At 42.0% G+C, this 25,303-nt stretch overlaps 1 protein-coding gene across 1 annotated transcript; it reads left to right on the top strand.

The window, feature by feature from the left end:
* On the top strand, positions 1 to 24,590 carry phc3a (polyhomeotic homolog 3a). The gene is made up of 15 exons (XM_088914414.1): positions 1 to 91; positions 4,908 to 5,082; positions 6,251 to 6,409; positions 7,167 to 7,244; positions 9,593 to 9,757; positions 11,252 to 11,341; positions 12,311 to 12,560; positions 13,041 to 13,939; positions 14,384 to 14,549; positions 14,714 to 14,964; positions 15,937 to 16,087; positions 16,541 to 16,655; positions 18,476 to 18,614; positions 19,156 to 19,393; positions 19,620 to 24,590. The coding sequence occupies exons 2-15, from the start codon at positions 4,957 to 4,959 to the stop codon at positions 19,772 to 19,774; spliced, it is 2,982 nt and encodes a 993-aa protein (XP_088770540.1). The 5' UTR covers positions 1 to 91; positions 4,908 to 4,956; the 3' UTR covers positions 19,775 to 24,590.
* Positions 24,591 to 25,303: the final 713 nt, after the last annotated feature.

Below are 25,303 nucleotides of genomic sequence, written 5' to 3'. Positions count from 1 at the left end.
GACGCATTAAGACATGACTGGGACTGTAGCAGTCTGAATCTGTGGTACGGTCACTTCGAGATGGGTTATGCCTAATGTTAATTCCAGGCAGGTAAATAGATTACTAGAACAACTTAAATTCGTGCATGTATGAGATGCGTAGCCGTCTGAAGAGGAACGCTTATGCAATGACAAATAATTATCTTTCTGTAGCTTCTAACTGTAGTATGTGAATGGATATGAAAAGAGGAAAACGCTGTTTACGGCATACCTGCGTATTTCTTTGAGAAACAGCCGCGATTGCACCTTCAGTTGACATGTTCATTAGAGTAGCAGTAAGTGAACGAGATGCCTATATATGCTAGTAAACAGAGCAATCCGCCTCACTTACGCCCTTATAGTAAGATGGAAATCAAAGCTTCAAAAAATAATAAAGTAATTCCTACTACTAAAGCTGTGCGTGTTTTAGGAGCTTTTTTTGTGTGGAGATTTTGGAGAAGCGGTCTGTGTCCATTGTAAAATGTCAATGTTTGACATTAAAAATGCGAGTTTGTAAAGGCGGACGACTTTTCCTTTTCTGTGAGGTGGTCGTTTTCTGTTTTATTTACCGTTTTTAGATCTATTCTGTATCGTGTTATTTTTCCGACCCATGCTAATATATCGCTATTGTTTCCAGAACAACACACGGTATAGCTAAGTATTTCGTTTGCTTTGGGGAAGCTTATGGTGTTGTGCATTATTTTGCGGTTTTTTATCGGCTTTTGACACATTCGGGTTACGGTAATCACTTAAGTGATTGGTTGATTGAAATTCATATAAAAGACGCATGACTAATACGGAGTGTTTTCTAAATCTAGTCTCGAGGTCTAACTACCATATGTTTCAGATTTGTTTTTTCAGGCTGTTAACCTTTATTCTGTATTACTCTGGGAACTGCTGTCTTGTACCATCTGTACTATGTCTTTAATGTTGTCTTTAAAATGACAGCGCGGAAGTCTAATTTATAAATAGCATAAATATTAACCTTGTGTGTGTGTTTGTCAATAAGTGTTGTCAAAGATAGATGAACCGGTTTTGCTACACTTATTTTTAGGTCTAAAAATACCGTTTTAAGTGCTGTTTGCGATTATTAAAAGGTGTTGTATAATTTATTTGATGTGTACTTCTAATGAATCTGTCCATCTCCAAACTTGTGTTCATTCAAAGAAAAGAATACGTAACTTTACTGTTTATGGAATTATTTCATTGTAAATACCAACTACTGAGTATACAGCGAAGTGCGAAATGATCAGGTCATCAAAGATAAGATGGTTTTTGAACGCAAATTTGACAATGCAATTAGAATGATTAAAATTGTATTCAGTCAGATACAATTTAAACGATGGAGAGAATAATATTAGTCCGTCCATGTAATTGTATCCATATTTAGGCTTTTTTGGACAGAGTTTAATAACTAACTCCATGTTGTACAGTATGGAGATTGAATCAAGCCTGCAGGAGATAAAAGACTCAAAAGACTCCAGACTCCAGTATCAGTCAATGGATTTTAATTGAGTGGAATTTCATTTAATTGCTGATGTGTTCTGTTAATCAGAGATTACGTTTTAAAAAAAAGTGATTTAGCGTAATGTCTGAATGTCTGGATGATGTAGGCCTTGTTTTTGCCTTGTCTTCTTTTTAGGAGTCAAAAAGCAATAGCATAAAAGTTAATTTGCGGTTTTCTTTTTCTCCAGTCAGCAAAGTTAATATTTATGATTAAACCCCAAATTATACTGAGAAATACGAGACAAAAATGAACTGTTTTCCTGCATATACTTAATTAGACTTGCAATACAACATGTTAATTATATTGTTTATTCCATGAAGAATAATACATCTTTTTTTCAGCGATTATTAAGAAAATTACATGTATGAGTAATGTTTTAATTTTCATCTGTAGTTTATTATTTTTCATGAATTGCCCTTTTCCAAAAGTAGTTGGTTTCGTCCGAAAAGGGTCGCTTGTTATTTGCTTCTTGCACATTTCGTATTGATTATTTTAAAACATTCACACATTTTAAATTTCTTATGGCCGAATGTTGTGCAAACCTAAGAGAAAAAGGTAACTAGAACTGATCTGTCTTAGCGTTAGCTGTGTTTTGAGAACTCCATGAAAAGATAGTGAAGAAGTAGATTTAGTTTAGATAATAGATGTAGTTTTATGTAAGTAACCCCATAAATTTGAAACGTAAACAACTACATTTTACATTCACAAGTACATCTGCTACAGTTTGCAAAGTTCTTTTCTTGTTATATAAATATATTATAACTTCCAGCCGTTAAGGTTGCTCGTGAGGGCAGTGACAACACCGCATACTTGACGCGGAATGTTTCAGTCTTTGGATAAAATAAAACGATTCTTTTCAAAGATCAAATACCACTCTGGCTGATAAGAATTCTAGCAACCAAAACGTCTTTGGTTCTTTGATGAGTGTAATTTTAATTATTTTTAGGGGCCTGCCAAAAAAAAGTAGCCTATGATACCGAGAGATTCACAAAGCATTCTACGACGATTCCATTAAAAAAAAAAAACATATGAGGCCTGTGAATCTTCCATAAACTGAAGGCACAGGCAGTACTGTGATCTACAGAATTACAATAAATGGCCTACAGAGACAGACATAACAAACGGGAGTATAAAATGTGAACAGCACTTGCAAATTGCAGCTTTGTTACGATCTGAAACCGCGGTCCTGTAGTAATTTCAAACCTGTCACCCTAGACCTATTAAGGATTCAGTGCTCCTCCTTTAATCTGTGCGATTCAGATCAAAACTTGCATTAATTCATTGCGTTTGGAGAGTCACATGATCGCGTTAAAATTCCATAAGTATTAGTGTAAGAATAAGTAAAATGACAATATTTTAAAATGAAATGTCAATGGTCATTTTAAGTGAAGGAACTCCAAATAACTCACGTTCAGGGTGCTCTTTTGAATGTTTCTTGTCTTAATGTGAGATTATTACGTTTTAAAATGTGTGTTATGAATACAGAAACATTAAGATATTTTAATATCTGTATTTCAGAAAACAGGTCATCTTTTTTAAGTTTTAAATTACATAAATTTACGTTTTACGTTACGTTTTAAGAATGTTTATGCCACACAATTAAATAATGCATTTCTTATACTCCTTTTATCTGCTTTAACGTAAATATCAAAACACAAACATTAAAAATTGTATCAAAGTGACAAAAATTACTGAAAGATCCTGATATTCGTTATGGTTATAACTGCTTAATTTATATATACGTCATTGACTCGGGAGAGCGGATCTTATTAGGATAATAACGTACAGTATGGATGTACTGCACGAAATCGCATTCCTTTGTCACTTAAAAACAAGCTTCATTTAAAAAAAAGTTTTAAAATAAGATGAGAAATTAGTGATAAATCTTAGAATCTCTATAGAGACAACAGGAATCATGCATATTGTGCAGCACAAAATTAGAAAATATATACGTTTAGTTCATTTGGATCACTCTCAACTTAGTCATTCTTGACATTTTAGTTGATAAGTAAAACAAGGTTATCAAAGTCCATACGTGTTCAAAGTCTTGTTATACTGCTAAATCCTTTGAAGAAAAAGGTTTAACTGGGTATTCAACTGTAATAAGTTCTCATAGCCTTGAGCTAGATTTTGGCGATTTATTATCTCGGTATTTACCCCATTCTGCAAGGGTACATTTTATCAGTCTTCAGAGGCACCAGATACCATTTCTAGAGTTCTCAGAGGACTGATTATGTGCAAAAAGAAGAAAATTGACAATGTTTTTTGTTTTCATTAGTCACCTGCCAACTCGTTTTATACCGTGGTATTATTCTGACATCTGAAACAAATTTGTTTAAAAACTAAACACTTTCCTCCATATCCGCGTAAATGATAACTTATGTATGGGAATGATCACTGCATTAAAAAGCTACACTCTTCTCCAGCCCCCTTTATTGTGGAACTTTAGCGCATTTTCTTTAAAAAATGAAAATGCGCTTCAAGGTAATTCGTCTGTTTTTCAACTGAGATTGTTTCTCAGTATGAATTCATACACGCTATCATGAGCAAACACGAGGATTTGAAGATGAAAGTGGAGGGACCGCTCTGAGATACATAGACTGGTGACTCTTTGTGACATATTAACACGAAGGTTTATTTTTTCCTTCCTCCGCTGAGGGGTTTTCTGTCTGGCTGACGGTGGTGTGTCAAACTGACACACCGTGTCAGGGCTGACGACTCCTCTGCTCTGTAAGCCCCGAGGAAATGAACTGACATGGCGGACACGTCAGGCGGTAGAAAACAGATGACGAGAGTTGATGAGAGCAGGGTGTGTTAGATATACATTAAAGAAGTACAGAACTCGTATCTCTTTCCATCACCTATCACATCCCTGGTATCGTGTTTTTGAGTTTTTATTGGCGTCTTCATCAGCACAGTGCTCATGCTTGTAAAGCGTTTTAGCGATCATCTACATTGGAATTGTTGCATATTATCAATACAGTAGATAATGATTGAAAATACATTTTAATTATTGCACACGCCTGAATCGCAGCGCAGTAAGCCAGTGACCTGGGTGTTTGGTTAACACGAGACGGTGCCAGAGGCTGAACGCTGAAAACAGTATTTGATTCACCAAGTAGATTTTTTTTTAATTGAAAGAGGAACACTAGCTGCACTTTGGACGCCCGGTTCTATTTGTAGAGTGCCACGGTACTATCTTAATACCAGAAATAAATTCATTTTGTCAAGTGAGGCTAAACAATTGAGCCAATATTTTTAATTTTTATTTCCTAAGGCACTGGAAAAAAACCAGGAACCCCACGGCGCTCCTCGTCGCACTCCAGGACCAGGGTTGCGTACCGCTTTGCTGCTCTCACTTCACTTGTCTCTGTACCTGCAGCTTCTCAAGACAATTCACCTAGGAGGGCACACGGAGGAGCTGAAGTAAGATGGAGAACGAGACGAGCGCTACCACCTCTGCCCCTGCTGCCACGACTGCCAGCTCGCCGTCGTCCCGCACCCAGGCCCCCCCACCACCTCTGTACAGCGCCCCCACCGACAGACAGGCTGTCCAGGTAACTCTCCCCTCGCCGGCACGTTTCCCCCGCAGAAGCAGTTTAGAAGATGGCAGGAGACCTCATGTTCATCTGACGTGTCAAACGGCGAGGCCCATCATTCCCTGTACAGCTCAGAACACGTCTTTGGGTTCGCCCTAATTCACTATTTTGATCTCGAACTCATCTGATTTTTTTCCCCCCCTTTCCTTTCTGTAAACGAACAGGGCCGACGCTGGCTTTAACACACACCAGGCGTTTCATTCGTAGAAAATAGGATTACTTGAAAATAAGAAAAAAACAACAACCTCTGATCTTATACCCTCCTTGCAGGATGTCCAATTGTACAATGCATCAAACGTAAAGCCTGATCTGGTGAATTTAAGAGAGATCAAAACATTCGAAAGTTCTGAACCTTGTTCACGCTACTTAAAACGTGTTCTCAGGTCTGTTTTGATCCAACTGGGATCTGATCAATTATCCTAAAAGATACAGAGCTGCAAACTATAAAATATGAACACATCTTACATTTTAAGAGGAGAGAGGAGATGTTGGTGCGTGTCATGTACAGTGGACAGTTGTGCAGACATCAGGTGCAAAAACACGGACCCCAGGCAGACATACTGTGTAGACAACCTTAACTCCTCTAGTCTTTCTTCCAGCTAAAGCTCTTTAGCAATGGGTGGATTAAGCAATTGAGGATCCATTGGGTAATTCAAATTCGCCAGATCAGGCAGAGCCCAGACGAGAGGGAAGGGAAAGGTCTTCCACGATCGGTGTACAGCACCGCAGAGGGACCTGTCTGCACACAGTGGTGAGGTGACAACGAAGGTTTTGCACCTCCCGGAACCTCGGTGTCCGATTTCATTAATCCATTACAAGCAGCATCAGTACATCCAGAAAAGGGGATTCATTTAAATTTATTCAATTCAGCACAGAGCGCCCGCGCTTGGAAGAGGTTTTGTTTTTCTCCGGTTCTGTAAGAGCTCGGTTGTTAGAGAAATGCTCAGGCCCCTGGTAGTTTGCTCTTCTCAGCACAGTGCCCCAGGGGGATGAGGTCATTTCTCAGTGCCTGGTTGGGTGCCGTTCAGACCCACCTGTGGAAGGGGCTCCTCCACACACTCGTCTGGGTGGGGGGGGGTTGCGTGTGACTGCCGTGCTGTAGCTGGTGTTGCTCTCACTCCCACAGGTGATCCAGCAGGCCATCCACCGGCCGCAGAGCATGGCTGCGCAGTACCTGCAGCAGATGTACGCAGCTCAACAGCAGCACCTCATGCTTCAGACAGCTGCCCTGCAACAGCAGCACCTGAGCAGCACCCAGCTCCAGAGTCTGGCCACAGTCCAGCAGGTGGGGGAACGTTCCGGAACCCCCCACCCCCAGCCCTCCCTCCCTCCCGCTGACCATTGTTACATCACAGTGAAACTCAGGAAGTAATGTGTGGGAGGTGTCACCACCTTCCATCTTCAAAAAAAAAAAAGATGGGGGTTTTGATTTGTGCCCAGATGAAAACAGAACAACTATCAAGATTTTGGCCTCAATTCAAATAGAATCAGTAATGCATGAGTGATTTTTACATCATTCCATATAGCCACTCTACCATTTCTAACCATTAAACCTTATGCAGAAAGCCTGTAGACATTCACAATTAATCACACTCTGCCTGCCTTTCTAATTTGCATATGCTCGTCATATGCTTGCCTCTGCTACTGCTCATGTGTCCGTCAACACTTACTTTCATATCTTTTGACACATTATCGCCACAGAGTAATAAAGTGAAATGGGTGAAAAAAACTTCCCCCAGTGCTCAGACGTGGCTTGCAGCATGCATTTAATGGCCATGACTCGTAGCAAAGTGGTCAAGGGTAACAGTCAGCAAAGCAGTGCTGTTGGTTTGTCACACACACACACAGAGTTTGCTGCATCCCACATCAAACAGTCAATTCTCCTCAAGTCCCCTTTCAGTGCAGTTCTTTGGGCCCCACCTCCAGTGTAGCTCGTTTTGAAAAGGCAGACTGTGTGGGAGTGCGCGAGTGCGTGCGTCTGTGTGTCTGCAGTCACAGGCTAGGCCGGTGCCCTCTGACTTTTCACTTTGTTTCACTTCCAGGCGACGCTGACAGGAGGCAGGCAGTCCTCATCCCCCAACGGGAGTGTGTCACAGCAGTCGAGTGTCTCACAGACCTCGGTAGGTACAGTAGCTGCACCGTCACTGGTGGTCTTTCTGCTCACATGACAGAGACGCTCTGGGGCTTTCACACTAGCAACTGACAGCACGAGCCCTCTGCCTCGCTTACTGCTAGCCTGTGGGCCTCACAATTAGTTCTGTTCTTTTCAAACAAAATGGATGATTTGAAGGTAAGTTACCATAAATAGCATTTTCATGTCATTTTTCACATTTTATTGATGACCTGACCCTGCCTTGTGGAAAATGTTGGAATGAAGATTGTAGTTTTTTTTTTCTATTGCCTTGAGGTTGAAATCAGACAGGTTGATTTCTTTGGAAAGCTTCAGTTGCCTGAAACCTAACTTTTATTTCTAATGACTAGAGATGTTGCTTCTTTGAAATAACTGCAGTACCTTCCATTTCTCACCTACTGTGAGAACATTTCTGGTTTTTAATATATTCAATTTTAGAGGACATCTTTTTTTACAAGTACTGTGAGTTCTATTCACTTTAATGACAAACATTAAATGAACATTTAACATAATTATGAATGGATGGAAACTAAGGAAAAATTAAGTCAATGTGTACCTTTGTTTTTGCCATTCCTCCGTTGTTGTATTCGTTTGATTAAACCATGTGACTTCAGAATTTCCTGAAAGAGGGTGCTTCATATCAGCTTCATATTTTTGCTGAATGATACAATCAGTTCATAGTGACTTTTAGGAACAAGTAAAACACTGCGATAATAAATTATATTTAAAAAATACATATCAAGTCAGAGCATATGAAATAGCTAGTAAAGTTTTTGAATAAAAAGTAGCACAACGAAATGAGAAACTAAAAAAATCTTAAGTATTTTAGTACTAGTGAATTGTTTTAATACTTTAGAATTGCAATCATAAACTATGAATCAAGCAGCAAGTAGATGACACTAAAATCATTTTCACAGTAATAATTGTGTTCTGGATAGTCAGTGCAAAGTATAGTTCTGAAACTTAAAAGTCTTGCTGGTACAATTGAGGGTTGAATATGGTTGGTGTTTCTCTTTTGTACATTTTACATTGTGTATTTCTTGCTGTTTTGTTAACACCATGAGTCTCATTTCTTAATTCTGAGAAAATTTAATTGTATTCAGAAAAATCCCCAACAGTTTAGAAATGAGTGTGCTTGTCAAAGTCAATCTGCACGCTGAAGTGCTGTTTTTGTGCTGAACTGAGTGGAAGACTGTGTGAATGCTAATGTGCTACCGGCAGAGCTATCCAATTTTGACCTTTTCTATATACTGTAGTTATGTTAACAATACAGTCTGTAAGTTCTAAAAATACTCTTAAAAGCTTTGTTGTTTTAATCATCTACTTTGTATGTCATGTTGTTGTTCTAACATTATCAAAACAGTTACAGGATCAGTACATATTGCAATAGGAGTTATTAAAATCACAATCATAGGCACTTAGGTTTTGACTGCTTCCACAGATCACCTAAGAGAAAATATCTCTGTTCACAGCTGTAAAATGAAGTCCTAAAATGTAATGTAACATGTTTAAGATGTACGGTATGAATGTTGCTTTTACAGTTTAACTTGTGAATATATTTTTGGACTGTTGAAGTGTATAAAAATAAATTCCCAACCTCCTCCCACCTCAGAGACACCCTTCCTCTGTGCTTTTTACACAACAAGCTTGCTTTCCCTCAGTCCCTTGCATCCTAGTATTTGACGATAGTGCACAAATTTGATTCCTAGGGCATTCCTGCCTATTTTTAGCATTACACTTTTAACCATAACTCTTACGTCCAGGCAAAGAGTGTCGTGAGAACTTGTTCTGGGCAGCTGTTCATGCCACCTGCACCCACTTGACAGGTAGTTATCTCAACAACAACAGGTCCACAGTCAGATGCACTGCCATTGAGCTTCCTACTAGTTTAGGGAAGTGCTCCTCACACTACCTAGTATTCCTTCAGTCCAACTGCCCAATCTCAAACTATAGACGGAAACGCATGGCCAGCTGGATCCCCGTCTGTCTTATAGTTGCCACGCCTCCGCAGCAACCAACCAGACCTGCAGGGCGGCACATCTTTCCTGTTCTGCTCAGCCGTGCCGTGTCTTCCCTGTGCTAGGGACATGCACTGTGCATTCCCTGTTTCATCCATCTTCTGTCTGCTTGCACAGTGCATCCCAGCTCTTCACCGGCAAGTGGATTCCAAAGCCTGTCGTGGAGACGCGGCACTCTCCAGCTCAGCACAGTGCTGTCACAATAACAACATGGTACTGGAAGCCACAAGGTGGCCCAGAGATAAAGATCCCTTAAGGAAATTTGGAGCATACTTCCCTAAGCTCACCCCCCCAACTCTCGGTGTCTTTCCCCTGACAGATCAACCTGCCCTCCTCTCCAGTGACAGCCCAGATCATCAGTCGCACTCAGAGCTCCAGCTCCACCGCTGCAGGGGGAGCAATCTCCCAGCAGGCCATGCTGCTGGGCAACAGCTCGCCCACCCTCTCCACCAGCCAGGCTCAGATGTACCTGCGTGCTCAGATGGTAAGGAGGTCATGGCACATGCATCTCTATAGCCATCTTCCTCTGTACAGGAAAGTAACCATTTCAAAATAAATGTGTATTTTATTAGTAGTTTATTTGTTCTGTTTTTTAAATGAAGAACTGTAAAAATGGATGATATTACCCAAAGCCTTGTGACATTACTAGTCATGATGCGTTTGATAGTTTAGTTACCTCATGCCATCGCAGCAATGGACATAAAGCAAGTCTTTCAGGTGGGTAGCTGCATCAGCATGCCTAGGCAGCAAAGGAACAAGTAATAGGTTTATTCCCTGCTGAAAAGAGAAGAAAGAAAACACAACGTTTCGGCTGTGGAGCCTTCTTCGGGTGTGCACACCCAAAGAAGGCTCCACAGCCGAAATGTTGTGTCTTCTTTCTTCTCCTAAAACAAGTCTTTATGTTTTTGTTTTTTTTAATGTCTGTCTTTTTTGTTATTACTAAGAGCTTGGCCTTTGCTTTTCAAAGCAAATTCATAGTGTGACATTTGCTGTACTAAATGCCACTGCATTACAGAAACGTTGCCACTCTTTTGAAATGTATTTCTGTTGTTTTTTAAGACTGCACATGCTTTTTCTTTAAAAAATGAAAACATTAATCACTTAAATTAATACAATGTACATGAAATGGACTTTTACATTTCTTTGCTATAACACTAACAATTACAAACACAAAATCGCTGTTAAAGTATTGTAAAAAAATATGCAATGTTTTAGATTTTCTGTTGGGACTATCCAAAACAGAGTACTAAAATAAAAATAACTGGAAAAATCATTAGACCTGCTCTAAATATTAGCTTAGCCACATATGAAATGAGGACTGTCCCCTATGGCGCATTAAAAAGGAGCTTTAGTGAAGTCAGAATCTAAAGCTCACATGGTACGCTTGGTAAAAAAAATATATTCTTAAATCATGTGGACAGCTATCTGTTACCTCATAAGATGTGGAATGTCATGAACATTTGGAAATAATACAGAAGCAAATTGTAAAGAGCCTGCTGTCCACTGCAATCTGTTTAGTCTTGGGCCTGTGTGCACCCATGAGGTACAGTATAGGAAAATACTCTACCTGTGAAATGTGCTTGCTAGTAATCTACAAACAGAAGGCAAATGCTCTCCATACATTCTCATATGATGTTCCACTGTCCTGCACGTTTCACCTATTCACAGTGACAATGACTTACTTACCCTTCAGAAAAATAACTTCCAAGGAAGGTAACTGGTTAGGTTTTCTGTTTTTTCGTTATTTAATAACCATTAGAAATGAGTCGCGATATCAGAACAGTGCATTGAGAACATACTATACCTTTTACACCTCCATCCAAACATTTTTTTTATGTTTTCAAAGTTCATGTCCTTTAAAAAAAGTAAACAAGGTATTAAAAATGGAAATGCCTCCCTACTTACCAGAAGACTGCCTTTTTTTCCCCACTGACATCCTCCAGCAACTCTCCCCCTCTCTCTGTGGTTTCTCTCTCAGCTCATTCTCACCCCCACTGCCACTGTTGCAGCTGTGCAGTCTGAGCTGCCCGTTGTTTCTTCAGCATCCTCTCCGTCTGCTTCCACCCAGGTGAGCTGATTCCAGGTGCGGGGCTGGGGGCAGGCGGCAGGGAAGGGCATTTCTGAGGCTGCTTTACACCCAGACTTAGCTGATGTCCCTATAGACATGAGGGAGGGGACATTTGTGGTTTGTGCTGTTCCCTGAACTACCTGCAGTTTAAATCAGACTGGTCCAACCTTAATCCTGAAGGCTGATGTGTCTGCGAGCTTTGTAATGATATAAATAAGGACCTTCATTTCTAAAGCAAGTTTAATCCTAAGGATTCCAAAGCATTTTACATATAGGAGGAGATCCACTTCATTCATCACTGAAATCAGCAACATTACTACCCCTAAAAGTCTTCTGTTCTAGAACTGACCTGCCCCAGCTCTTCTGAGCTGCTGAGATCTGAGAAGATCAGGTTATAAAGGTGGTAACACTGCAGTGTCTAGGTTTTAGCAGTAACTGAAGCGCTGGGAGACGTTAACACGTTAGTCCAATTTAGATAATAAAGAGCAGAGGAAATGTGTAATGAAGCCTTTAGATAATGAAGCCCTGCAGGTACACCAGCTCTCCAGGACTGAAGCTGAGCCTCCCTGGTTTAGATCATTAGGACACCTCACAGTTAACATTTTCAGGGCAACATAGGATAAATACAAAACTTGAGAGAAGAGAAGTTGAACAAAATAATAACGTGTTTTATTGGGAAAAAAAAAACATTTACTTACCAAAGTGATTGATGCTAAACGAACAAAAAGGTTCCTAACAAATCCCGTTTCCATTTTCAACTGTATTTTTAATTTTGTAACCTCGCCCAAACCAGACTGAGTGACTTCGAAAAACCGGGATCCTGCATTCTTTGAGCTTTCAAAAACGTTTTAGAGTGATGATGTTAATCTGAGGGCTTTGATGCAACACAACAGGAAACCAGATCCGAGTTCAATTTAAAGGCACTTCCTCTGAAAGCCCTGCCTGACTTCTGGTACTGTTCTTGCCAAGGTCCAGAGCCTGGCGCTGAGAGCCCACCCACCCAGCGCTCTGCCCTCTACACAGACTGTGCCACTCAAGGCTACCGCTCAAGGACAACCTCTGACACCCACACACCCCAAGATGTCCCTATGTCCCCTGAAGTCCACTCAGCAGCCCGAAGCCCAGGGGGACGGGGGGAAGAAAGGGGACAGCCCTGGAGCCGAACCCCGAAACACTCCTGTCTCCCGTCTGCCCTCTGCGCATCAGCTTATAGCCCCAGGTAAGTTACTGCAAAATATGGGAATATGATTTCGTCAAACAGAAGTTGGCTTACCTGATATGACCTCAAATGTTCCTCTCAGCTTCCTGCAGCATAAGGTGTTTTTAATATCTATGTATTAGGGTGATAATTGGTTACCAAATGATAACATGGTCTGAAAACAAATCAGTATTTCATACTGAAGCTGATGTTGTCCTTGCTGGAAATGTCTTTGCCAATGTTTGTTTCTGACCAATGACATCATAGGGATTTAGGGTAACAGCAAATATGTGAATTGTGTGAATTGGCCAGCAACAGATCTAGAAAAGGCCAATGGGAAATAGTTTGGTGTGTTGTTAACTATTAGTTAACCATCAACTGCAAAAGCTAATGCCACAGTTGTAGAAGAAATTTTGGAGAAATTAATGTCTCCTTAAGACTGCAGGCTAGAGCTGATTTGACCTGTGCGTGTCTGAGTATTGTCCATGGGGACTTTTGCAGCACCATTCCCTCCAGTACAGCCTCACGCTCTGATGAAGCACCAGCTGCATTGCCCAGCCGGACACAAGGGGGCGCACCACCAGCTCATTATACAGCAGCAGCCAGTTGCTCCTCACAGGCAGGTCCAGCCAATCGCGCTCCAAGTCACGACGCAAGAGACTCCGCCCCCCTCCCAGCACTGCCTGTCCGTTCAGCCACAGGTGGCCCCGCCCCCCAACCTGGTTTCCGTCCAATCGCAGCACTGCTCCTCCATCTCCTCCGCCGCCGCCCCCCCGGCTCCCTCTCCCGAGCAGTCACAACCTGCCGCTCAGCAGACAGTGGTCGTCTCCCCTCCGCCCACACATTCCCCCACCAGCCATTCCCCGACCATCATTATCCAGCCCCAGGCACTGGTCGGGACCCAGGCCCAAGCCCTGGTCTCGGCCCCCATGCAGCTGGGCCCAGCTCAGCCACCGCCTCTCAGCTCCGCCCAGGGTCCTTCCAGTTTGTCCTCCCACCTGTCTCCTTTGTCTTCCCCGCTTGCGTCGATGGACTCCCTGCCTCAGTCTGCGGTGGTGCCCCCGGTGACCGTATCAACCCCTCAGCCCCCTCAGCACTCCCCCCCGCCTCAGGCAGCACCTGGGCCCCTGTCATCTCCTCCAGCTCCTCCTCCTCCTCCGTCTGGCCCCCCGGAGCTGCCCCACTCCTCTCCCACCTCGCTGCAGCCTCTGCCCCTGCCGTCGGTCCAGGCTCTGGCGGTGCAGTCGGAGGCGCTGCCCGCGGCGCCAATGCTGCTGTCTGAAGAAGAGCTGCCTGTGGCCGAGGCCTTGGTCCAGATGCCTTTCCAGACGCTGCCCCCTCCACAGACCGTCGCTGTCAACCTCCAGGTCCAGCCGGCCGCTCCGGTGGAGACCCCAGTGGTGAGGTCTTCGGGTTCCTGTGTCACACATGTTCCTCACACACCCCACACCCTGTCTCCCCCTGCCTGTAAATTCCTTTACCGAGGTGCTTGGAGGGAGGGGAGGGGGGAGGGGATGTGCGGAAACGTTGTTTGGTTGTGTTATTGCTTTTTTTGTACCAGGAAATTTTAAATGAATAAACATTTGTTCACGAAAAAGATCAAGAACAGGCACATCTTTAAAAGTTGCGGGCTTCAGCTGACCATTGTTGTAATTTCCCAAAGTCAGTGAATTGTAAACATGGTAAAGCAGCACCCAACAAACAGTAACATCTGTGGTGATGAATTGAAGACTACAATTGGTAGGCGCCACGTGTCTGCAGACTAGGGTAAAGGAGAATCTCTTTCCTGGATGTGCTGTTGTGTGTGTTCACGCTTTGTGTATTGTGTTGGGTGGGGGGGCCAGGTGCAGCAGGTATATGAGATGGAGGGGATGTGTGCAGAGGAAATGAGAGAAGACGGATTATCCTGTCCACTAAGGGATAGGACTCCCACTCCCCCTGCTTTGTCGCCGCCTGCTATTCCCGAGAGGCACTGCGAAGACATGTCCATGCATTCAGAGAACTGCTCAGGTACCTATTTAAACTTCTGCACTTTGTAACAAAAGATTTGTTTTTGCCTGATCTATATTGTGTGTAACCAAAGATTTAATACAATATAAGCTATTGGAACTCAGGAGGTTCCCTTTCCTAAGTCTCAGAGCAGTGCAATGACATTCATGTGCTCTCACCTACAGCTGTTACTAACCTGCCCTGTGTAACGTCAACTGGCAACGCCTCTGTGATCAGATCTTCTGCGGATCCCACTTACGTCAACAGCTCCCCCCCTCCCCTCCTGCCAGCTGTGGTAAGAAGTACCAGCAAGCCCCCCCAAGCAAGCCTCCCGGGGGTTCCTGACAGCAAGCCCCCGCAGGCGATCGTTAAACCCCACATCCTCACGCACCTCATTGAGGGCTTCGTCATCCAGGAGGGGCTGGAGCCGTTCCCGGTATGTCCACAAGAGGAAGCTGTCGAACTACAGAGTCACTGCCTCTGAGGAGTGTTAGTGCAGCCCAGGGTGTCCGATGGCACGCCACCCCTTTAACTAGGAGCTGAAGGAGGGCCGTAGATGTCAGAGAAGGCATTATACCTGAACTTTCACTATTGACAGAGGACTGTTTTTCTTGTACCGGCCCTTGATTTCCATGGTTCATATTCATTGACATGGTCCACATTTTTATACCAAAGAGCTCGGCATTCTCAGAACATGCTTCACACCAAATGCTCTTTAAACACTGAGGTGGATGGTTTCAAATTCTGACGCATTAATGGCTCAAAAAGAGGAGTGTTTTGACACGTGTACATGTACATTGGAATTCTTATTTGCCCTGATCTCTTGCACTACAGCAGACAACACAGTACAACAGACAACACCACACAACAGAGATAGTACAATACCACACAAGAAATAATACAACCAGAACAATAAATATGTATTGGCGAAAGAAAAAAAAACATGGTTGACCTTAGAAAAGTCTGGCATAGTGCAGACGTGCATCGAGTCTGAGGCGTTGCAGTTAGATGTTGAGGATGCATACTGCAGTAGGGTATAAGCTGCTCTTCAGCCTAGTGGTCCGTGCTTTAAAGGTGTGGTACTGCTGGGAGAGAACAGTTTGTGGCCGGGAAGGCTGGGGTCCTGAATGATGGACTGGACTTTGTTGTGATAGCGGATGGTGTGGATCCCACCTATTGATGGGAAATCATATCCTATAATCCTCTGTGCCACTGCCACAACCCTTTGTAATGCATCTGTGTCGTGCATGGTAGTCTTGCTGTGCTACACAGTGATACCACTAGTGAGGACACTTTCTACTGTGCTGCAGTAAAAGTTCACGAGTAGCACGTGTCCCTGAAGTAAAGTCTTCGGTGGCAACAGATCTGGCCGTGAGCTTCACGCCCTGTCGGCTGTCTTGTGCTGCAGGTCAGCCGCTCCTCCCTGATGGTGCAGCAGCAGGTGAAGCAGCCCGAGGCCCAGGTGCTGAAATCGAACGGGGGGCAGCCGGAGGCCCTGCTGGAGCCCGAGCAGCCCGAGAACTCCAGCGACACCGACATGGACGACATGACTGCCGAGGGTGAGCAGCCGAGCTCTGATTTTAAAAGACGCCGCCCCACCGGAAGAGGAATGTCATGAGGGCCTCCTGTAGATCTCTGTCTTCCACAGAAAAAATACTACAGTGTTTTGTTTTTGGTCAACGACAAAGCTCAGCGGGACTCCTCTTTTTCAGAGACACGTTGCATCTTGTTTGCAGCCAAGAACAGTTTAGATTTTAAGAATGCGTGACGCAAAAACAGCTTTGTTTGGGTGTCATAGTTCTCAGAAATATTCTGGTAAATATTTCACAGGCAATGACGTTCTTTAGTTATTCGGGTAAAGCAGACACAGAGAGCTGTGGAGAGATGGCTCTGTGGTTCCCAGAATACTCTTCAGTGGTTAAGCCCAACCATCTCGGTGGCAAGTATCTCTGAGTGTCTGGCCTCTCAATCTGAAACACTGAAGCACTGCAGCTTGTCACTTTTCCTTACAGACGGCGTGGAGGAAGCTGCGACAGAGGTGCTGAAGTGCGAATTCTGTGGGAAGAGGGGGTACGCTCACAAGTTCCTCAGGTCAAAGAGGTTCTGCTCAATGTCATGTGCCAAAAGGTAAATGACCTCCTCATTTTTAATATATGAATGTTAAATTTTGCTCATTTGAAGAGAAATACTTTTTTTCCTCCTCCTACATGCTAAAAGAGTCAGGAATCATAATGAAATTGATGCCTCTTTCAAAGTGGTGTAACACTCATACAATTATGGACAGGATATGTATGTGCTACATATATTCTGTATATACCTGGTATATGAATAACCGTTATCATCAACTAATACTGAAAGATCGCTAATGACTGCAGTTATACCATACAACGTTTTTTCCATTTAGATCTCAGTCATTTCTGTACATGTCTAAAAACTCAGAAATTCTCTTATTTTTAAGTGTTTCTTTGTATCTGTAATCTACCCAATTTTAGTCCAATAAATTAAACTCCTTCCTAAGGTACTCTCTCTCATCCTAGCGTTAATCCCGCATCAGCAGGGTCCGCTTGTCGGCACGCGAGTCTCCATTTGGAGGTTTGAACCAAATCTTTGAGCTGATGTTGCCATTAAACGCGACCGAGAATACTCCAACCGGCGCTTCGCTCCGCCTGCCGTCGGAGGAGGGGGGGGTGGGAGGAGAACAAAGTAATGTAGGCAATTCATAGAGGGGGATTATTAGGAGGCATGGGAAATTTGGCCAGGACGCCGGGGTTACACCCCTACTCTTTTCGAGAAACACCCTGGGATTTTTAATGACCACAGGGAGTCAGGACCTCGGTTTTACGTCTCACCTTTCTAAGGTACTGAAAGTTCAAAATATTTACAGATTTCCAAGCCTTTTGTGCTGCTTGCTAATATCAAAACGGAAATAAAATGTGATTGATTAAAACATATATATATCTAAAATAAATGATTTATATATACTTTATATATGAAACAGGAGTCACTGTCTTTTGATAAATTAACACATAGTGGTTACCAGAGATTGAATGATATATTTTGATAGTTTTAATCCTTATAAAATAATTGTGGAATGCAATTCATTTGGATTAATTTAGCATTTTTTCTTGGAGTGTGATTACACCATGAACTGTGGTTGCAACTACTTACAGTAGTAAAGCCAAGCATTATAACAATCACACCACTAGCTTGTCAGGAATGTCATTCTGAAGCATAGCCTTTGACTTTCCTAAGAAACAATTTCAGAAGAACCTGGATTCTCTTGCACCATTCAATGCTTCAAAAACTGAAGTCTCCATCCACATTCACTGTTACCATTTACACCGTATAACATATCACTTCTTAAATCAATTGAGCTGACGTTCAATAAAGATCAGAAAGACCTCTTTAATTGATTTGTTTTTTTACTTGTGATGACGCATATCCACAGAGTACACTGAAGTATTTACTGCACGCAAGTCATGGGGCAAGCCTGCAGAGTATTTATGTGCTAAGCAAGACACTCAGGAGGTGCTTCCTTCCTTCTGTGGTGGTAGCAGAGCTAACCACAGAGCAGAGTCAAGTGTCTCAGCAGTGTGGACCGTGTGATACTGTCAACACCTTGGCCGGGTATAAAATACGACTGGCTCAAAACATTTTTTAGGCTGGTGTTTGAGCTGAAGTCTAAATGAATTAGGCTATTTGCAGTATGACTGCCACTGTGAAGCATCTCCTCCTGAATCATTTACAGCTAGCCTCCAGATGAATGCAAGGGAGTTGAATTTCAGTTTAGTTCAGAATTTAGAATTTGACGGTAACGGTTTTTCAGTATGAATCAACGTCAATCAGTATTAGAGGGAGCGCCGGGGCTCACCCGGGGGGGAGAAATGAATCACAGCACGGTGCAGCTCCTCAGGAAGTGCACTCCGCCTGGTCTTCCCCTGCCTCAGGTTCAACGTCAGCTGCACGAAACGGGTCAGCATGATGAAGGCCGACAAGGTGGGCCGCTGGGCCCGGAAGCCGGACGGAAGACGCGGTCGGCGCCCCAGCGGGGTTGAGGGGGGATCCAGGGAGCATTTCCTCCGCCAGGTCAGAGACCCGGGGGGCGAGGGAAGGAACAGGGCCCGACACATCCTTTCTTGCCTTGTATCCCTTGACAAAAAAGACTTAAATTCATGGGGAATGCTGCTTTCTAGGTGGCGCAAATCACGCTTCATAAGTACATAACAAGCAGTTGTTGACACTAATAGACTCTTTAATAAAGTACTTACAAATGACAAGCAGCTCACTTTACTTAATAGGTATCCAATCAAAAAGTAGTCACTTCCCTCCAGGTTATCGGCACGATTATGACTCTTCGTGTGTTATGGCTTTTAAAGGCTTTATATAGTTTTTCTACCTCTTATATTGAACCGCTACCTGTTCTTTAATGAAGAAAATACACGACACTAGACTTATACTCATTTGTTGGTCATATCACTCCAAAGTGATGCTGGCCATACTCACATCCAGGGCTGAAGTTAAGGGATCGTGATAAAGGTGAAAAGCTGTGGATGTCCCTCTGGGCCGCTAACACGGGCCCCACGTCTCTGCGAGGTTGCCCCCTTGAGCTCTCTCTTCCCTCCTCCAGCTGCCGGTGCCGTATAACAACACGGAGGAGGTCCAGCGGGGCGCTAGCCAGTCCCCCCGCGAGGAGGAGCCCCCCGTCCCCATGACGACGAGGCTGCGGCGCCAGAGCGAGCGGGAGCGGGAGCGGGACGTGCGGATGAGGGAGCCTTCGGACATGGCGGAGAGCCTGCCCGCAGCCCCGACCGACCCCACGCTGTGGACCGTCGACGACGTCTGGGCCTTCATATACACTTTACCAGGTATTCAAATGAAACGAAGGACTGGAGCCGCCCCGTAGTGATTCTAGAGTACGGGGCCTTAAGAACAGGCTTCCTGTTCCCCAACTGCAGTGTTGAAAAGAAGAGCGCTATGCGCTCTGGTCCTCGACATCTCCCTCTCGGGTTGCTTTTCATGGGGAATGACATTTTGAACGCAGCGCTGTCTGAAGTGGTCTCTGTGTGTCACGAGCCTGTCTCCTCTCCGCAGGGTGTCAGGACATTGCGGAGGAGTTCCGCTCTCAGGAGATAGACGGACAGGCGCTGCTGCTGCTCACGGAGGACCACCTCATGAGCGCCATGAACATAAAACTGGGGCCTGCCCTCAAGATCTGTGCCCGTATTAACTCCCTGAAGGAGGCCTGAAGAGGGGGCGGCAGTGACTGGTCGCCTGCAGGCGCCCTGCTGCCCAGCTCCGCCACAGACCCAACACTCATCTCTGCCGAGATGCTACACATTCCCCGTCGCCGGTACTCGAGCTCTAGCCCCCCTGCGCTCCGAACCTCTCGTTTCTGCTAGGGGCCAGACAGGCGCGCTCCAGCCCTGCAGGGTGTGTCAGACGTCTTGAATTTCAGTCGTTTCCGAGTTGAGCGAGGAGTCAAAGAAAGCGTTTATTGTCATGCACAAAAAGTACGTAAGCACCTAATGATCCAGTTTTTGCCAAATTAACCACAATGTAATAACGTCTTGAACCGTGTTAACAGTATACAGGGGTCCAGAGGAAATCACAGTCAGTTATTAGTTATATCAAATGGTAAATGATAATTCATGATGTACAGTAGTGAAACTGTAAGCCAAGCTCTATTGTGTTCTTTGATCTCCATCAATGGTACATACAGTATAGAAATGAGGGGATCAGATCCAATTTACATGCCAGCAGAGAGTATTAACGATATTTAAAGCCAGTGAATAGGTTTCTGCTATGCTGAGGCCTTCCCCTGTTCTAGTTTTATTTGAGAGACCTAGTTTTATTTGCCTTAACTACATTTGTTTTGGGATTATAAATTTGAACAACTCACAGTTTTTGGAGTCAAGGATAAGGCTTTCACCGATAGACCAAGTGGAGGAAAATATGTTTTCTCCATTGATGGGCAGTATTGGAATGTAGTTTAACGCTGCTGCTCTTGCCCGCACAAAAGCTTTTCATTCATCTTGGACACAATGTAGGCCACAAGTGTCCACATTATAATGAAGCTACTAGTGCTTGATTAATCGTGACAAGCTGCACTTGGCCACTTCATTAATACAACTGCTGTCTGTCCTGCCACAGGTTCAACAATGTAACACTGTGTTAAACAATAGCTCATTTGCTTTCAATACAATACACTGTGCTATATGCTTTCTCAGCACTAAAGTCCAAAAGAACAAAAAATGAGTTAATATATTCAAAGCTGTCATTTTAAACGCACAGTTATTTACAAAGTGTGCATATATTTAAAAAATACTAAGTAGAGGTTGCTCATATGACAAATATGTAATTTATACTAAAACAAACACAGAGGAAGATTTACAGGAAGATTTTTATGGCCCACAGTCACTTGTATATTTCGAGTGTCGAGTGACTGTGCAAGGAAGTGTTGTCTATTTGAGCTTCTTGGTTGTACCAGGATATAAACAAAAATTAAGAAAGAGTCCTCCTGCATATTCTATTGCAGTTATTATTTTTTTACTAGATATATGAATCTGACAGTGTTTGAATGTATGAATGTAAAAAAAAAATTAACAAAGGACTTCTAAATTTGCTAGTTTCTTTTTAAGAAGACAGAAATTAGTTCTGTTTAAACTCAGTTGCATTTTATACTGTATTTCCTCAAAAAAAATTTTAGGAAATGTAAAAATTTAGAATTCCACCCTTAATTGCTAAGTATCTGTTTAAAAAAGTATAAATTTTAATTCAAAAGAGAAACAAGAATTCTGTATAAATTCATTAGTTCATAATGATTGGGTTTAGCTGATAAAACTTAGAAACTGCTGCTGAGCTATAAGGAAGGCTAATTAGTTCAACGGGGAAGAAAAATATAGTGAAACATTTTTAGGTCCTTTGAATGTGATAGTTCTTCCTTCCCAAACTATTTGAATTTTCATAAGCAGTATTGAATGCCCATGCCAACAGTCATGATTACCTATACCGTCACTTACATATTGAGTTTTATATCAGTAGAGAAGGTGAATTACTTTTGTCTTCACATAGGAATATCCCATCAAAGAAAGCAAGGTGCTGTAAACTTATCTTGCTGCATGTGAATGCCATACAGAGACACCATCAATATATCCACCAGACTAAAGTAAAATGAGGTGAGCTACTGCTGCTGCAGTTCCATGCTTTTGTAACATTTCAAATAGTGCTTCATTTCAGTCCATCCTTGAAAGACAGTGTAGCACTAGAATCCAGGAATGAGCATCTATAGCATGTTTAATACATTACACATTTGCATGACTGAAGCTTTGTAACCTAATAATAGTATATGTTCTAGAAGGTTCGAATAGCTTAAGAACATAAAGTGGGTTGGCAAATAGCCACACTAGTTCTTTAAACACCAGAGCCAAGCCAAATAAAATTGTTAGACATTTAGTAAAGCCAAACATTCTTGCACAATAGGCTCATGTGCTTTGAGAAAAATGGGTATAGGTCATGTGCAAACCAGCTTTTCGCCTTGCTTGGAAATGGTTCATACTGCCAACAACCAGTGTTAAATATTCTTTTTTAAAATGTATTCCTGTAAAAAAAAACAATTTTTTAACATTTAAGGTTTAGAAAAAAAAGTTATTTTTTAAAACTATGCTGACAGTAGGATAAAAAACAATTTAAATGGTAAAAAGGATTAAACTGAATAAGGTGATTAATATGCTTTTGTTTCCTTTTGCACTATACAGTAAAAAGAAGTTGAAAGAAACAATATTAACTCAGAAACTTCTTGCTTTTGTGCCAAAGAAAAAAAAAACAACAGAATCCTGTAAGGCACAAGCCTTCCCCTGCAAAGCAGGAATAAACACATTAAACTTTACTTACGAAGAGAATGGTCACTTCAATGATAAAGGTGCCAACTTTCAATATTCCTAAAGACTGATTGGCCATTGCTCTCTTTTTTTTCCTTGAAGCAAAGACAACAGATCTGGAGTTTGTGATTTGCAAGTATTTGGTAGTATGGTGGAAGACTTAGTTTAGCCTGAGCCTAAGTTTAACTTTTCATTGTTTCAAGAGAGGCCAGAGGATACCTGTGTGTGTGAGAGGATGCATGTTGAGGTTTATCACTGTAGGCTTTATTACACTCTGAGAAGAAAGCTCTGCAGAACAGCAAAGTAGATTCAACATCTGTCCTGCCCTTACAAAATAAAACAGAATGTTATCTCCTCTGTGTTAAACAGTGTTAAAAGAACATGATGTGCATTATGCCACAGACCTTGCATTTTTTCAAAGACTTTAACAAAGCAATTTTAAAAAAATGCCAAAGAATTAAGTATCGCTTACAAGCTAGTTCTGAAAACATTGGGAAATCGTACCAAGGCAACATTAACCTACTTCACAAACTAGCATGACGTACTGTTGTCAGGAAGTACATGAAGCAGTTTCAGATAGTTCATGAATGAAAATAAAAGCATTTTTTCCCCGTATCGCAAGAGCAAATTTAAACAGATCAGTTTGAGTCATTACGCAGTAGGGCTTCTACAGATGTGATGCACAAACGTTTCTAGAATGCATCAAGACAAAGTGTTACAGATTTTTTGTCTTTAAAGGTTGTACAGTATATGGGCTGAAGGCCTCTTCTTGTTTCTACTTTTCTTGTGTTATGTTCTCAGTGTCCTTGAATGGAATCATTTGGATCATGTTCAGGATCTAGACTTTCCATTACAATGTATGAAGGAAAACTGATTAGAAAGTCTGAAGGATTTTTTAAACTATAATTTAAAACCAACTTCACAATGTTATTCTGTAGTAGTCAGATGCTTAATATGCTAACTTATCATCTTGTAAAGACTTGCATTCAATCTCTGTCCATTATAAACCTTTTAAAATACGCTTTGTCTTGCAATGGCATGAACTTTTTCTTTCAAAGACGACAGAAACTCTGAAAGGGTTCTAACTCGGTCATTGACATGTATATTTTTAGAAAGATGTCACTCCTAGCTGATATGAAAGGAAACCTGAGGTAATCTCTTCTTATTATCTAAAGCCTATGATGGACCTACATAGGCTAAGGAAACAAAACAGAATCACTGTTGCATGTCTGCGTGCAAGAAGGAGATTTCAAGTCAGAATTCGTGTGGTCAGAATCTAATGGACTGTGTGCAATATTGCCAGCTGAGAGAGATTGTCCTGGTCTTAGTTGGGAAAGCTGGGGAAATACATGTGTCGGCTCTAAAATATAAAATAGCAAAATAAAAAAAATGGCAGGAAAAGATGTAGGATGTTTTGGATGTAGGTTGAAGCAATGGAAGCTCATGGACTCAAAGATGGGAAGTGGTAGATAATACTTTGTTGCAAACACCTTGCACAAAATGGTTTTTGTGCCAGGAAAGTGGAAGTGAAGGTGAAGAAAATACAGACACGACTCATCTCGCAATTAACTTTAAGTGACTAGAGCAAACCAGCATCGGACCTGGAAGGAATTCTTTTCGCTTTGCCCTCTGTACCGAACGTGTGTTGCCCTCCGACAGTTGCACTGTTTTTCAATTCTGTCTTTAGATCCTGCTGATCTTAAAGGGAAACCAAACAGCTTTCTAGAGTTTATAAAATTGATGAGATGCTCAAGTCAGCATTTTAGAACTGACAGTAGTATATTTTCCTAACAAAACGAGTGCCCCTCCATATCCTTTCTATACAATTGTGTCATTAAGAAACTTATAAGCATCCATTCAATATACCGTTGTAAAAACCTGCCAACGGCCCATTTTAAAACTGCTAATGGCCAAGGCTCTCTCTAGAAAAGAAATGCTGGTCAGTTTCCCTTTTAGTAAGGCACCTTATTGCTCAATTAACCTGCTTGTAAGTTTGCACCTCTGTGTATTTTGCACATGTTTATTCTAACTGAACATTTTGTTGTGTAGTACATTAATCTTCCCACTGGGGGTTGAATGTAATAAAAGAAAGTTTGAAATTGTATTTATACTGCAATTTATAAAGCATTAGTGCTCTCCGAAGTAACTGTGAGCTTCAAACAATTAAATAGACTGATACACTTTCTGCATGCTGTGTGCCTTCATTGTTTTTAAGGATACTTTACGTGATCAGTTTTTGAATGCAAATTGTATAGCTAGAAATATAGCACAGCTAAAGTTACAAAATAATGATTATTTTTAATAAAGACTATTGATACAGCCATTAACACTAATCACTTATCAAGCAATTCCATGCTATTTAACTTTTATTCTATTTAACTTTTTCCATTAATAAAAGATTATCATAAACTTAACTCATTAATTCAAAATAATTGAAAAAAATATACTGTCTGTAATCAAGACAGATATTTTGTTGTTTTTTTGGTTTCACTGTTGACTATAACACACCAGGTTGAAAATTATTCCTAAGAGTTGCATTAGTTCAAAATGTCATTAAAACATACAGTGATTTCAGATGCATATGAAAGGTGGTCATATATTTTAAAATGGATTTTTCTTGTTTATTGACCTCTTTTATAATAGTATGCACGCATGATCACTTTTTGTATGCCTGTGTTATTCTGTTAAGCATGTGTGTGCTTTTCTGCATTGGTAAAAACGGTTATTTCTATTTAAATTTGAAGGTTGAGCATATCTGTAGCAGACTTCTCAGGGAGAAAAGAAGAAATCTGAAAGAAATCTTAAACGAGCAAGATGGGACGAATAGCCTTCTCCGATTTGCGAATGTTTTTTTGCGTTCTTTCGTGGAGTTTAGGTGTGGGTCTGGCGTCTGTCCAC

This window comes from Atractosteus spatula, chromosome 4 (assembly GCF_055471065.1).
Source record: "Atractosteus spatula isolate fAtrSpa1 chromosome 4, fAtrSpa1.hap1, whole genome shotgun sequence".
In the NCBI taxonomy this organism is placed as follows: Eukaryota; Metazoa; Chordata; class Actinopteri; order Semionotiformes; family Lepisosteidae; genus Atractosteus; species Atractosteus spatula.
This window is presented reverse-complemented; position numbering and strand designations above follow the sequence as displayed.